Genomic DNA, 13,465 nt, shown 5'->3' on the forward strand with positions numbered 1-13,465 from the left:
CTTTAATCATTGCTTTTGTAATTCGAAATTATCAATTTTTATCATTCATGTTTAATCTCAGTGGTTGATTAACTCAATTGGCATTAAAATATTGATTTAAAAAGTATAATGTTACAATGAAATACAACTGGTTCCGAAATTTCGGCCGAGGATGTATACCCGTCTGTCTACTCACAATTTAACGACATATTTCGACGTTTAAAAAAATCGGAATAAAGTTACGACTTCGCCGATTCTTCCGGGATCGTTCTCGGCTTTTACGACTGTCGAAAAATCGTATAATAAATACGACGTCGAATTATAATTATTATTTTGCGCGAGCGGAAGACCTCCCCGCGGGGTGCGAAATATTAAAATCGGCGTGTTTTATTGGTGAAATTTTTATGTTATTAAAATCGAAAAATGTTTAATTTAATTATTATTATTATTCTTATTATTATAATGATGTTTAGGTTGAGATGTTGCGGAAATTTATAACGCGATTATTGGATCTGCGCGAGCGGTCTCGTTTTACGACGCTCGAAAGCTTAGAGGCGAACACACGAGCAAAATGAGAATGTAGTTAAGTCGACGACGCACGTTCTCAAACTTTTGATCGTTTCGACAAGTATTATACGAGGATGTAAATGGACTTGAGCCATAGAAACTTTTCAGCTGCATGAGAACATTCAATATTTTTCCGCCATAGAAAAGGACGACCATTATCAAAAGAGGTTACGTTAGGTTAAGCTAAATTTTAATAGGTTCAAATCAAATCAACTACATAAAGACCACATTCGAGACCTTTATCAATACAGGAAAAAGTCTTATAAATGTACCAAGTTCACTAAAAAACTTGCATGATCTTTAATGTAAGGTGACAATTCATGTATGTATGTATGCATAAATCGGCAAATTTCCCTATCATGGCAGTTCGATAGAGAACAATTTTTCTGAAAAAAAAAAATATTTTTGTTCACAACATGTAATAATCAACTGAGTGATCCTGGTCGAGTTCCTCGATAAAAAAATCGATTCACAGAAAAAGTCAAAAGATTTCTCTCGATGTGTCCTCAAAGAGTCAATGTATGTATAGCTACGATGAATTTCGTAGTCAAACGCCCTACGAGACACAATTGTCGCCAAAATCCTATTCCATGAATGCATTGAATGACCCTATTGGTCCGAATGCCGTATACTTTAGTGGATTTCGATCGAGCCGTTTGAGTTTGAGTTTGAGAAGCTTAGCTTGCGGTTCACCTATCCGTCGAACAAATAAAACGCCAACGTGAAGTCGGAATGCAACTGCATTAACGTTGCACTAATGAAATGACGAGCGGAATGCAACGACATCTATACGAGCCGCATCGCCATCTCGGCCAATTAGACGCATGCGAGCCGCGGAAAACACGCCGCTAACTGCAAGCAAAACTGCATCTGAGACCGCGACTGCAGCTGTACCACTCATAATAATAACACACATATAACCCACAAACCCGGTTGTCTCCTGAAGACAGTTAGACCGGCCGCTCTCAACCTTTTCCCTCTCGAGACACACAGAATGATAGCCACTTCTAAATAGTTATGCTGTATTCAAATTCACCAATGTTTATAAATTTGATATAATTTAATGGAAAGCTACAAGAAATGTTAAAAAAAAACATTACAACCACACATTAAATCTTAAGTTAGATTGGATATTAACCATAATTTGGACTTTTACCCACAAATAACTAATTATACCCAACATATGATATCAAAAGTAAATTTTAACATTTACCAATACATATTAGCTGATAAAATTAATGTAAAAGGGTGAAAAGAAGGCCACAAGAATATGGGTGGATGAAATTAGAAAATTTTATGAAGGTGAGATGGATGAGAGTTGTGCAAAATAGAGAAGAATGGAAGCACATTGGAGGGGCTCTATTCTGCAGTGGATGGTAAAAATGGTGATAAAAAACGAGATAAAATTTAAGCATATGCGATTTTTTTAAATTTTACTATTTAATTTAAAAATCTTGTTCATTAACACTGTGATGGACAGCGAGTGACCAGGACCTATATTTTATTTTATTTCTCCAAATATACTGAATGAAGGGTCTTCATATTTTAGGAATTCCTTGTCAACGATTGGAACTATCCATTAGAAAATAAATGCATTGATCAATATCAACATAATTATTTTCGCGGGAAGCCCTTTGTACACGTGCCTCAAACTTGCGAGAGAAAGGGAGAATTCAAGACGCCACGCTCAACGATCAGTGTGAGAATGATATCCACCTTGGAATGACGGCTCTGTTACAGTCGTTGTTTTTTTTTTCATTTCTTGCACTTGCTTTATATTATTCAACGTTTAATATATGATAGAATGATTTTTTAATGACTATTTACAATAATTAACCTCGCAGATTTTACATTATTTTAACTTAATACGCACATTTTTAACTGGAAGCTTGGCGCCCAGCACAGTGACTAGCGGATTTTTTTAACACAGTAAGGCAAGTGCTAAATAGTTACGCTTATAAAGACCTATCTCCACTCCGAGAAAATGATGTATACAATTTTGTACTGAAAGTTGCTTTTGCGCATCCTTTGCGAGGAGACCTGGTGAGCCTTTACAAATACATACCTAGATCGCCTTCGATCAATATTTAGATTTTTACAAAAACTTGTAAGAATGGGTTTAAGACGTGAAACATAAACTACAGGAGATAATTTTTCTTCTGAAAATCAGATTTTATATACGAAGTGTTCCAAATGTATGTATGTGTGAATGTATCACAGATTAATACACTAGTATACATATATCTATTACTAAGCCTTAAGTATCACTGGATTTAATGCCAACATACATAACTTCACACAAAAGCTTAAATTCCAATATGCAAAAACAACTATCTACATACATATGTCTGTACATATGTACATACATACATATGTTCAAATTTCATGCGAAACATCGGTTGAGATTGTCTGAGCTAGACCACTGGCCATACAATATAACGAGAGCTCGTATATGATTTGTGTTCTGAATACGGAATATCATTTCGACGTCGGAATTGATACGTTAAAACTCGACTGATTGCAATGTAGACTGTTTGTATTGCGTATTTTATTTATAACGAATGCATTCTACTCGTTTTGTGCAAAATCGTTTTTGCGGACAAACTATCTGGGTACGTAAACTCGTGCTATCAATGGAGACATATGTATGAATGTATGTACATATGTACGTGCATGTGTGTATGGGAAAAGCCTAGCAACCGGAAAAGCGAGTTCGGACGAGTGATAAAATTCAAGGAGACCATAGTCGGACGCTTTTCACATGATAATAATCTTAGATATGTTTTTTTTCTATGACGTATGCAAAAATAATGCGAAAACTTGCTCAAGCTGCAGGTTAAAGCCATAAATATTTTATAGGTTTAATTGATTATAATACGTCGCACGTTCTGCAAGTTAATTACATTGTATTTATATGCAGGCCGATCAATGCTCTTGTATAATATAACTTAACTTTTGATAAATTTATACACACAAAAATACTTCGAAGAAGCTGTACAAATATCCCATGAAAATTATAAAAAATCGTTTTCAATTTTCCTGATCAAATTAATCAAAAAGAAAGCTAATTTACAGTGTCAAATTAATCCTATGTGCGTATCAATGATGAATCGGTCACTTTAAAGCCAATTTTCCAAGCGACTATTTAACGAGACAGTATTTTTTTATCATCTTAATAAATTGCCTCAATAATATACATAGTATGAAAAAAAAATTCACTACTTAAAATAATTTAAATAATTATATAAAATTCCGAGAGACGCGGCATACAAAAATTCCGAATACAATTTGCAATGACAGGTGACTAATTGATATAATTAATTAAAATTAAGTAGGCGCTCGTTGTGAGCAATACTATCAAAAACTTCAAAGCAAAATATTTAAAATTTGCAAAAAACACCTAAAAAAAAAAATTGCATATAAAAATGTCGATATTAGCCATGCAAATTTTATACAGGAAGAGATATGCACTTCAGAGCTATGTGTACGTATAATTGCATTTGACGCGCTCGGCGCATACTAAACGACATTCGACCGGAACAAAACACATTAAAAATATTTTCTATTGCACTTAGGCGCATATATAGATGCACTATAATTTAATTTTAATTCCATAGCGAAAATTATTCATCGTCCAATTAGCATTTTGCGGCCGCTTTTGCACACTGCACAACCAAATACGTAAAAGCACCGCTACGGCACACTATTTTTGAAATGCAACTGTACACCCAACGACCGCATATATATGCACTTATCGACGTGTACGACTGCAAAACCAGTCGAAGATCGTTTCCTGGTGAACTGATCCTCATACCGAGAATGTACTGTAGAAAAATTGCACTGGAATCAAAGGATCCCCATACCGAGAACGCGCTCATATCTCAACTTCGACACATCAAAACTACACTTAAAAATAATCATACTTACAAAAAAAAATTACACACAAGTTAATCATATCCTTATATATGTCTGATAAAAAAGTCTCAAAAATTCAACGGTTATTTATATGTATAAATAAATTCCATGTTATGTACATATACATATATCCGCGTATTACTATCCTCATCCGAAGAAGGGATCCTCGTCACTCGTCGAGGTGCGATGACTTTAGAGTGGTTCAGTGACCATGTGTTTTTGTTTCTCATATCAAAATACACAATATATCAGCATTGTCCATGTCCACATTAATATCGACATTGCCACCCGAAACGTATACGTTTCGACGGGGGTTCGCGATACGTATACACCGTATTTTTGGAACAATCGGTAATTCAATCTTGCACGACACTTGTGCGTCGCCAAAGATTGTTTTTATTTATTTATCAAAACTTCAAACCTCGATCAAAAATTTGATACGAGCTATGTGTACAAATCGACGATTATCATCATACTAATCGCTGTGGGCGAAACTTGCGTCTTTGACCAAAAGAAAACTCAGACAAGTTCATTGGAACGATACTCTCAAACTTTATATTTATGGCAGAAAAATATGTCAATTATTAAAATATTTTTAAACATTATCATTGTTCAATATATTACGGACAATGTGTATGTATCAGAATAATGGATATAAGACGCTCTTGATATAAACTACTTAATAATAAAATTTGTATGATTTCTTTATGAAAGATGAATTTGGGTATAGTTAATAGCCATTTATAAGTAATAAATGGCAATTATGTATAGTAATACAATGTAGATATGTATGTATGTAATATAACAAAGATACAATAAATAGCATTAAGTTTATATCAATAGATTCACCCAGGCAATATATTTTCATAGAGATTCTCATCTAAGCAAATAAGGACTCAAAATTATAAACATTTTTACTAAATGCAAAACAGTACATTTAATGCAAGTCAACCAATATTTAAGTAATAGCCACTCAATAAAATAAAATGTATGTGTGGACAGATCTGTAAGATCTTAGATAGTAATTCTGCAGTAACTTATATTTTAAAATATCATCAAAGAAAAAATATTTATTAGCATTATACATACGAATGTAATCATTTTCATGTTCAATACAATGCTCATCCTAGACTTTCATTGGAAAAAGTTTGAAAAGCGCCGCGTTAGAGAAAGTCGCCTTTATTTATATTATAAATACAACATGGAATATTTAAAACACTCATTTTTAATTGTCGATACACGCGAGATCGATCGATCGTGTCGTGAACCCGTGAACCGTGGGTTTCCCTAACTCTCTACTATAATATAAGTGAGTTGCATCGCCTAAGTGGAATTGCATGTCTAAGATAATAAGAAAGTGCAGTTCGAACCCGGAGCAATACTTATCGGGAATATATGTACATACGTACATACATACATGCATATGTGTACCTTAGTATATAAAACGTGTATGGGTATAGAATTTAGAGATAATACAAACGCGAGACTCGACTTACTTAACTTATCGACAACCTTTCATAATGTATGTATGTATGTACGTATGTATAATCTTTTCAAAGAAACACCAGTATACCACTATGGAAAATTGTCAAGGTGAATGAATATATCGCATCACTTTAGACGTTTTAAATCTCGATTTATTTTTAATAAAAATTTATGGTAGTGCCTGTACACACACGTTATTACAGAAGCGGTTGAACCGTGCCGTTAATTACAGGTTGCCGTCAAAGTTGACGACTCCATTACGAACCGCTATAGTGGGGCCGTATCGCATATAAATTAATTAAGACTAACTTTAATTTATCGGCATCTGAGAATAAAAAGAAAGTGTAACGATGATCAAAAACGTAAACTTGCTTTGTTCTTATGTCAAATTATGAACAATTTTATACATCGATACGACCCAATACTACTATACTAGTGTTTACTAAAATTTGATTTAATTAGGTTTTTATTTAATTAGATTGTTGTACTTTTCCCTTTTGCGATAATTTGACATCACTTGTTGAAGTGCGCGACCCTGACAATTAAGTCAAAAGTCCACGAGCCGCTCATTACCGACGATTTACGTCTCGTTTGTTGCAATTTGTTGCGAAATAGTTGACGACAAGACACACTTACCGGCGATAGACTAGTTGTAAAATGAATGGAAACATACCTGAAACAATAAAAAAGTACTTGTTAAATCAGAGAATTTTTTTAAAATTTAATAATAAAATATTTTGAAGTTGTAAAAATCACCAATATATACCGACACATATTTTCAATGATACAATTTTAAATAATAACCGGAACAAACGCATAACGAATTTAAAGTCAAATCACACACTTTAAAATTGCGCAGTATTAAAATATACAATAAAGATGTTAATAGTATGAATATTTTCATAAAAGTTTGACTAACTAAAGTACTTATAATAAATTAAATTTCTTTTAAATAGTACGAAAACTGGTATAATCTAATGGATTCATATAAATATTTTTCCACACGATTACATCCAATATGAAAAATTGGATTCTTCCCAAAGAAATCGATCGAACATTCGACAAATGAATGTAAAGACCTATACGGAAACGGAGAGCGTGGGGTTTGTAGAAAAACATCGGAAGGGCAATTTATAAATTGTGCCCGGTTTTTGCCTCTATATACAATAGGGGAGGGGTCGATTCTCGTCTGTGCCTAGATCCGACCAGCTTTTGTTTGTTATTAACTGAGGATTACCTTCTCCCCGGAGAGTCTTACCCGTAGCAAAAGATGGCTACGGCCGCATCTACGACTACATCTCGTAGCCTAAATGATTTAGAACTCCGCGAGACGTAACTAACGCGCTTTTCCACTAACTTTTCCACCGAACACACGTACATATATAATATACCAGACCCGATCTCACATCGGCCAAATCACACCTAAAGCGTGCATACATATGTACATATATGTAGCCGATGGGAATGGTCAATCGTCGGGGCGCGGTATGGAAATGGTGTAATCCAGGACTGGGGGCGAAGGAGAGGAACCCCGAGCAGGACATTTGGGGTTGTAAGACACACACCCTCACACTTCACGGGGTGATTCCGACGAAATGAGTTGGCCGTATCTTCCCTTAATGCCGGATCAAACAACGGGCCCTTTGGCCCCCTTCGTAGGGGCCTTTTCGGGGGCGAACAGGTGGAGACGGAACACAACTCACAATCTACCGAGAGAAAATGAGGACGTTGTCCGTGATAAAGCCGTGTGTCGACGAACCCTTGGCAAAAATAACACTCTGTAAATAGTATGTGAGTTTGAAAATCAGACGCTCAAAATCTTATCTTGGAAGTTTATTGAGGTATTTGAGGTACATTTCTAAATAAAAATGATATGGCTTTTAATGTCAAAAATATGGCAGAAAATGATTAAACATATCATTTATACGAAAAACTGTAGCAAAATAAATGTAAGAGGAAAATATTTCCAGAAATAAATACACACGGGTATGTATAGTGAAAAATTAGACTGATATTGAAAATTCTCGGAAAAGATTTCAATGAAACTTTCCAAGAAATCTTATTTCACTTGAGTCAAAATATGAAATTTTCTTGATGAAAATATTTAGCTTAACCTCAAAGAAAACTCATCACTTAATAAATGCATACAATATATTATACATTAGTGTAGGCATACAGTAGAGAGAATTATATTTATTTATAAATTACATATGTATAATAAAATAAATAAATTTCAATATATGTTAGGTACACAGTTATGTACCTATTTTTTAGAAGAAAAAAGTTAACTAGTTATTTTCCATGAAATAGACATGAAGTATATATTTTTTTGGAATTTGAATTATAATGATAACGAAAAAAGTTCGCACCAATTAAAAGTAAATAAATCATTGCTCATACTATTTATTTCAACCGTTTTTATGACAATTTTTAAAACATTAAAAATCTTTCAGCTTTAGAGTAACCATTTATATTTAACCACCGCAGAATTAAACTAACATTTGAACAGTACGAGAATAAAAACTATAAATTACCCATGAAAAAAATTCAAAACAGAAACTCGGTTACTTCCCATCTAATTCTAGTAACAAAGAAGATTATTACAGATGTCTTTTGGTATCTGAATGTATCCATACGGCGAGTATCGTTGCGGTTTTGATTTGAAAAGGCACGTATCAGCGGGTCCTTTGTGGTCCACCAAACACATCCCGGTAAATATTTAGGCCGAACCACCGTCGATTAATTAAACTAAACACGAATCGCGTATATACATATATACATATATGAAGGGGCTTAGAGCTGACTCCAGGAAGCGTTTATTTTTCAGCACCGGAACGAAGAATGAAACAGAGAGAATGGCGGATCGAGCCGGGAAACGAGAGACCACACACGAACCCGGGACTGACTATACGCATATACAATAAATAAACATTGCCGCTTCACATACTGATTCATCGTATAACTATGTATTACGTACGTATGTACGACAGGGCTAGCCAAGATTGAGGAAAACTGAAATATGCAATTGAAAAATTTTCATGTCGACTGAAACTTTTACGCTTTGCTTCTATTTCAATATGAAACTATTTGATGATTCATTTTATATACGTACATATGTGAGAGTTTGTTAGACTTTGGACGTCAGATACGAAGTATGCCTAACACTTTCAGACCCGTCTTGAAGTGTTCGGAAACGACATTTAGACGGCCACTAGTCGACATACACACATTGACTATTATAGCATACACACAATAGATCTGGTAGAGTGAAGTTATTAAAACGGTCAACTGTGCAATATGCGAGTATGTGTGTACATACGTCCCGCCTAATTTTAATTTTACCGCTGGGTCGTTACGGCGGCCGTAACCGGTCGTATAACTCGCCAAAAGCCCCGTGAACGCTTCGGTTAAGTTCGCAACGGCCCACTAAAACCTCCCCATCCTCTTCACTCTCTCACCGCCCGATTCTATTCCTGCGGATTACGGCTTTCAATTAGGACGTTGTCGTCGTCGATGACGAGCCTCTGCAATATTCGGGAATTATTCCCGCAGAAATAATCAAAATTTTATCTTTCGTTTTTCATATATGCCATTTCGTTCACCCTAAATCGACACTATGACTAGCTGTATACAAATGTACGTACATGTAGATATACAGATATTAATTGAAAACCACAAGCTTACATATGTACATATGTATGTATGCTTACAACAATCAACAAATTCGGACTAGTCCAATTTGCGAGAGGGGATGTACATACATACATAGATCCGTCTCTGTTTTGAGCAACTTTCATCCATCTAATCCCACAATTTTTTCTGATTTCATCCACCCGTCTCCCTGCCACCTCTTTCGAGTATCATTCGAGCACTTCTTTCGTCCATCTATAGTCCGTTCTTCCAGCTACGTGTCCCCCCTCCCCCCATAGCCATTTCAATCTCTTTCCTATCACCATTACATCAACCACCTTTTTCATACTTCTAAGCCCACGTATTCTAACAATTAATTTAAATAATTTGATAATCTCTAACAGGAGACTATGGATCTAGATTTAAAATAACCATCCAGATCTTATCAACACGTACTTCGATAACGTAATAATCGAATAAATTTTTCAATTCCGTTCAGCATTTAAATATATGACCTCTCTATATATAAAAAAAATGCTTAATCAATGGGCTATGCTCTGGCTTAAGACATGTACATATGTATTTATGTCAAAATATATCTGAACACTCCAAAAGAAACACAAATGCTCCTTATGAAGTACGAAATCGATACATTTGGATCGTTTTATCAAATAACTGTCATATCAGACATGATATACATATTGAGTCATGAGACGGTCTCAAATTGATTGGATGAAATTAAAAAACAATATATAGTAATCAAAACAATAATAGTGTTTAATTTGTACATGACCTTAGTATGTAAATTTCATGTATTCTATATATAATATGAAACTTTCAAAATCATAAAGAGCCAATCTATGTATAAAGCTTGATTGCAATCAATCAAGGCATTGCGTAGGGAATAGAGTAATTGAAAACTGTATTTACATAAATAAAGCCAAGAGTAAAATAATATTTGAATATAATACAAATCATACAATAGCAATGCGTCTAAAAATATATATACATATATTGTGAAATCAAACATTTGACTAATTCCTGAGTTTTCCACCAAAAAATACCGCATTGAGTTTTATTCGGAACATCCCCTTCAAATAACGACAAAAATAGACACGCTTGATTTCAATAGAACGACTAATCGATTGTTCCACCCACTTCAACACGAACAACAACAGCTGATTGTTTTGACACGGATCTACAACACGTGAGTCATATCGAGGCGAACGAATCAAGACCTACGAAATTCAGCAAGTCCAGTTTCAGGGACCAAAAACGAATCTTTCTCGGAGAGCAAGGCGCAGAAGGGGGTTTGTTTTAGTACCTCCAGACCGCAATAAGCAAACAGGGGTCGGTTTTGTATTGATATTGTGGGTGGGTGTGGCTGGAACGCCCGCCACTCTAGCCTTTTCCAAATGCGTTTCCATCACGAACACACAACCACTTCTTCCAGGCGGGGCCATGGCATCCATCAACCGATGGGGTAGGTACGTCATAAGCTTTCTAGGTGTATTTTTTTACCATTTTTATTTTCACCTGGAACGTCTAGCAGACCCATTGTCTGAGCTGGTCGTCTCTCGGTGTAATAAACCCGATGCCGGCGCCATTTGATGTCCCTTTGATGTGTGAAAAAGCGTTGGAAGTGCGTAATTCCGGGAAGGTAAACACGCGCCGAGCACGAGCTATATCATCATAGATGAACTCCTGAAGCGGAGGCCCGAGTTTATTTCTTTTTTATCCCGGGGGCCTTCAAACGGCGGGATTATAAAACTTTAAAGGAAATGATACTGGGAAAAAGAGTGTTTACGCCAACGCGAAACACAACGAAAAAAAATCCATCGTATACGTTTCGTGGGCGGCTTTTTTGTTTAGAAGATTTCGCGGTGAGCCGACTATGAGCGCGTAGAACGATGCTCGTCTTGGATTAATTCGATTTAAATACTAAAATGCGTGCGAAAAATCATAAATAAATACAACGCATAGCTGAACTGTTGCTCTAACAAATTCAATTCAGTACTTGCAAAATGTCAGCAGAATATTAAATCAAACACGACCATCCATCAGAAAACATCCGTACAGCTTATTCCGACTTTTTTTTGAATTTATTTGCATCAACTTGTTATACCAGACTAAATAAATACTTAGCTTATACCTTTTCTAAAAATCAAATAAACTATATAAAGCTTCATATAAACTTAACTTACATACATATAATGACGAATCAAAACATAAATTCGAAACGTACACGTACTCTAGGTACTTACAGTTGAATTATAACTGCACTTAAATAAGCACTTTGGTACAAAAACCCAATAGTACAATTCAGACAAAACCCTTTATATGTATGTACTTTAAAATAAAAATTAGAATATATAAATCGTATATAAAATTTGATTAGATCATTCATACATTTGTACATTTATAAAAAAAGTTAAGCTATTATTTTTATAATTTGAATTAAGTAGGTTGTCGTATGGTACAATGAAACATCTAACTTGATTTATATTTAAGCATTCTTTTTAATCATATTGTAGTGTGGTAAAAGTCTTTCACTTCATTAAAATGGTGTAATAGAGCACACTTTCGTTGCGATTCGAGCGTAAAATACAGTGGCGCACCGCGAACACCCGATATTATGAGGTCAGTTTTAAAGAGCAATTAAAAGCACACAAGAAAATATTCATTCGAATGTGTTTAGCATAGAAGAAGCGAGCGGTATCTTCCTTTGAAACCATTCTGTAAACAATTGAGCGGCGCTTCTCAAGCAGATTCTGTGTGTGCATATGCAATATACCATCGCATCATCCCAACGAACGAATGGTTTGATTATTTTATCCGCGGCGATGTAAAAAGAGATATTTTTTTCGATTTTTTATTATTTCTCTACTAACCACAAATGATTATTTCGCGCTTTCGGGTGCTTTATTGACTCGTAAAGTTCGGTAGTTTTTACGTGTATGATCATTCAGTATGCTAAAATACCATTCAACTGTATCGAATTGGGTAACACTATTCCGTTTAATATTAAAGCTTACCTACCTCATACAAAGTGAAATTTAATTCTACCAATATTAACTTTTGATAGTTATTATTTTGCAAATATTTAGTGCTCATCTTCTATTTTATACATAGCAATTCTCATACGGGAAAAGTGATGATAAAATAAATAAATACACAGATTTGTAAGATTGCGGTAAATGGACGAGAGCTTTCGTGCGAACGAAGCGTTCAAGAAACAATGATCTAATTAGGGAACCATTCGTCAAGGGCTCCACACCATCCCTTATGCGTCCAATAAGCAATAATAATTGGAAACACCTCTCCCTTTCACATACACCTATATATAAATGAGGGCGGCAACATCCGAAAGCAACAAAGGGCCGCAATAATGGCGATCCGCGCTCACTTGCCAAACTCTCACACTAACCGTGCAAAAGCCTCTCAAATGTATTCAACAAATCTTAAATAAAATAAATAAAAATAGCATTCTCAATGATGAAAATACGTACAAACATATGGTAGAGAATATGTATTACCAAGGTAGTTTTAAAAGTAAAGAAAGTTTGTCGAAGTTTGAGAATTAGCGGATAATTAAAGGGAGCGTTCAGGGAGTGTGGTGTGCCTGGGTTGAATCGAAACAGAAAAGAGCAATAATAGGTAAGATGGTTCTATTAGTGGGGAACGAATGATGGATGTCCCCGTATATTGAATGGAACAAGGGGGTCGGCACGGCTCTGGAGAAACGTCACGCGATGTATTGTGGAGGAAATATCTATGGGTGGATGTAAGTATTCGAATTCACCTGGAAAAATAAAGGAAAAGTGTACATAAATACAGTTCCACGTCCAATATGCAACTTAAGATAAGAAAATTTCAAATCAGTTGCATA

General features: G+C 35.0%; 1 protein-coding gene across 1 annotated transcript in view; it reads right to left on the bottom strand.

The window, feature by feature from the left end:
- The window catches only part of hth (Meis homeobox homothorax), a 473,716-nt gene that overhangs the window by 267,631 nt on the left and 192,620 nt on the right, over positions 1-13,465 (bottom strand). Inside the window, exon 9 of the mRNA XM_077443725.1 lies at positions 12,854-12,858. Coding sequence (XP_077299851.1) covers positions 12,854-12,858 — 5 coding nt within the window. The remainder of the gene's footprint in view (positions 1-12,853; positions 12,859-13,465) is intronic.

The sequence above is a fragment of the Arctopsyche grandis genome, chromosome 13 (assembly GCF_051622035.1).
Source record: "Arctopsyche grandis isolate Sample6627 chromosome 13, ASM5162203v2, whole genome shotgun sequence".
NCBI classification, from domain to species: domain Eukaryota; kingdom Metazoa; phylum Arthropoda; class Insecta; order Trichoptera; family Hydropsychidae; genus Arctopsyche; species Arctopsyche grandis.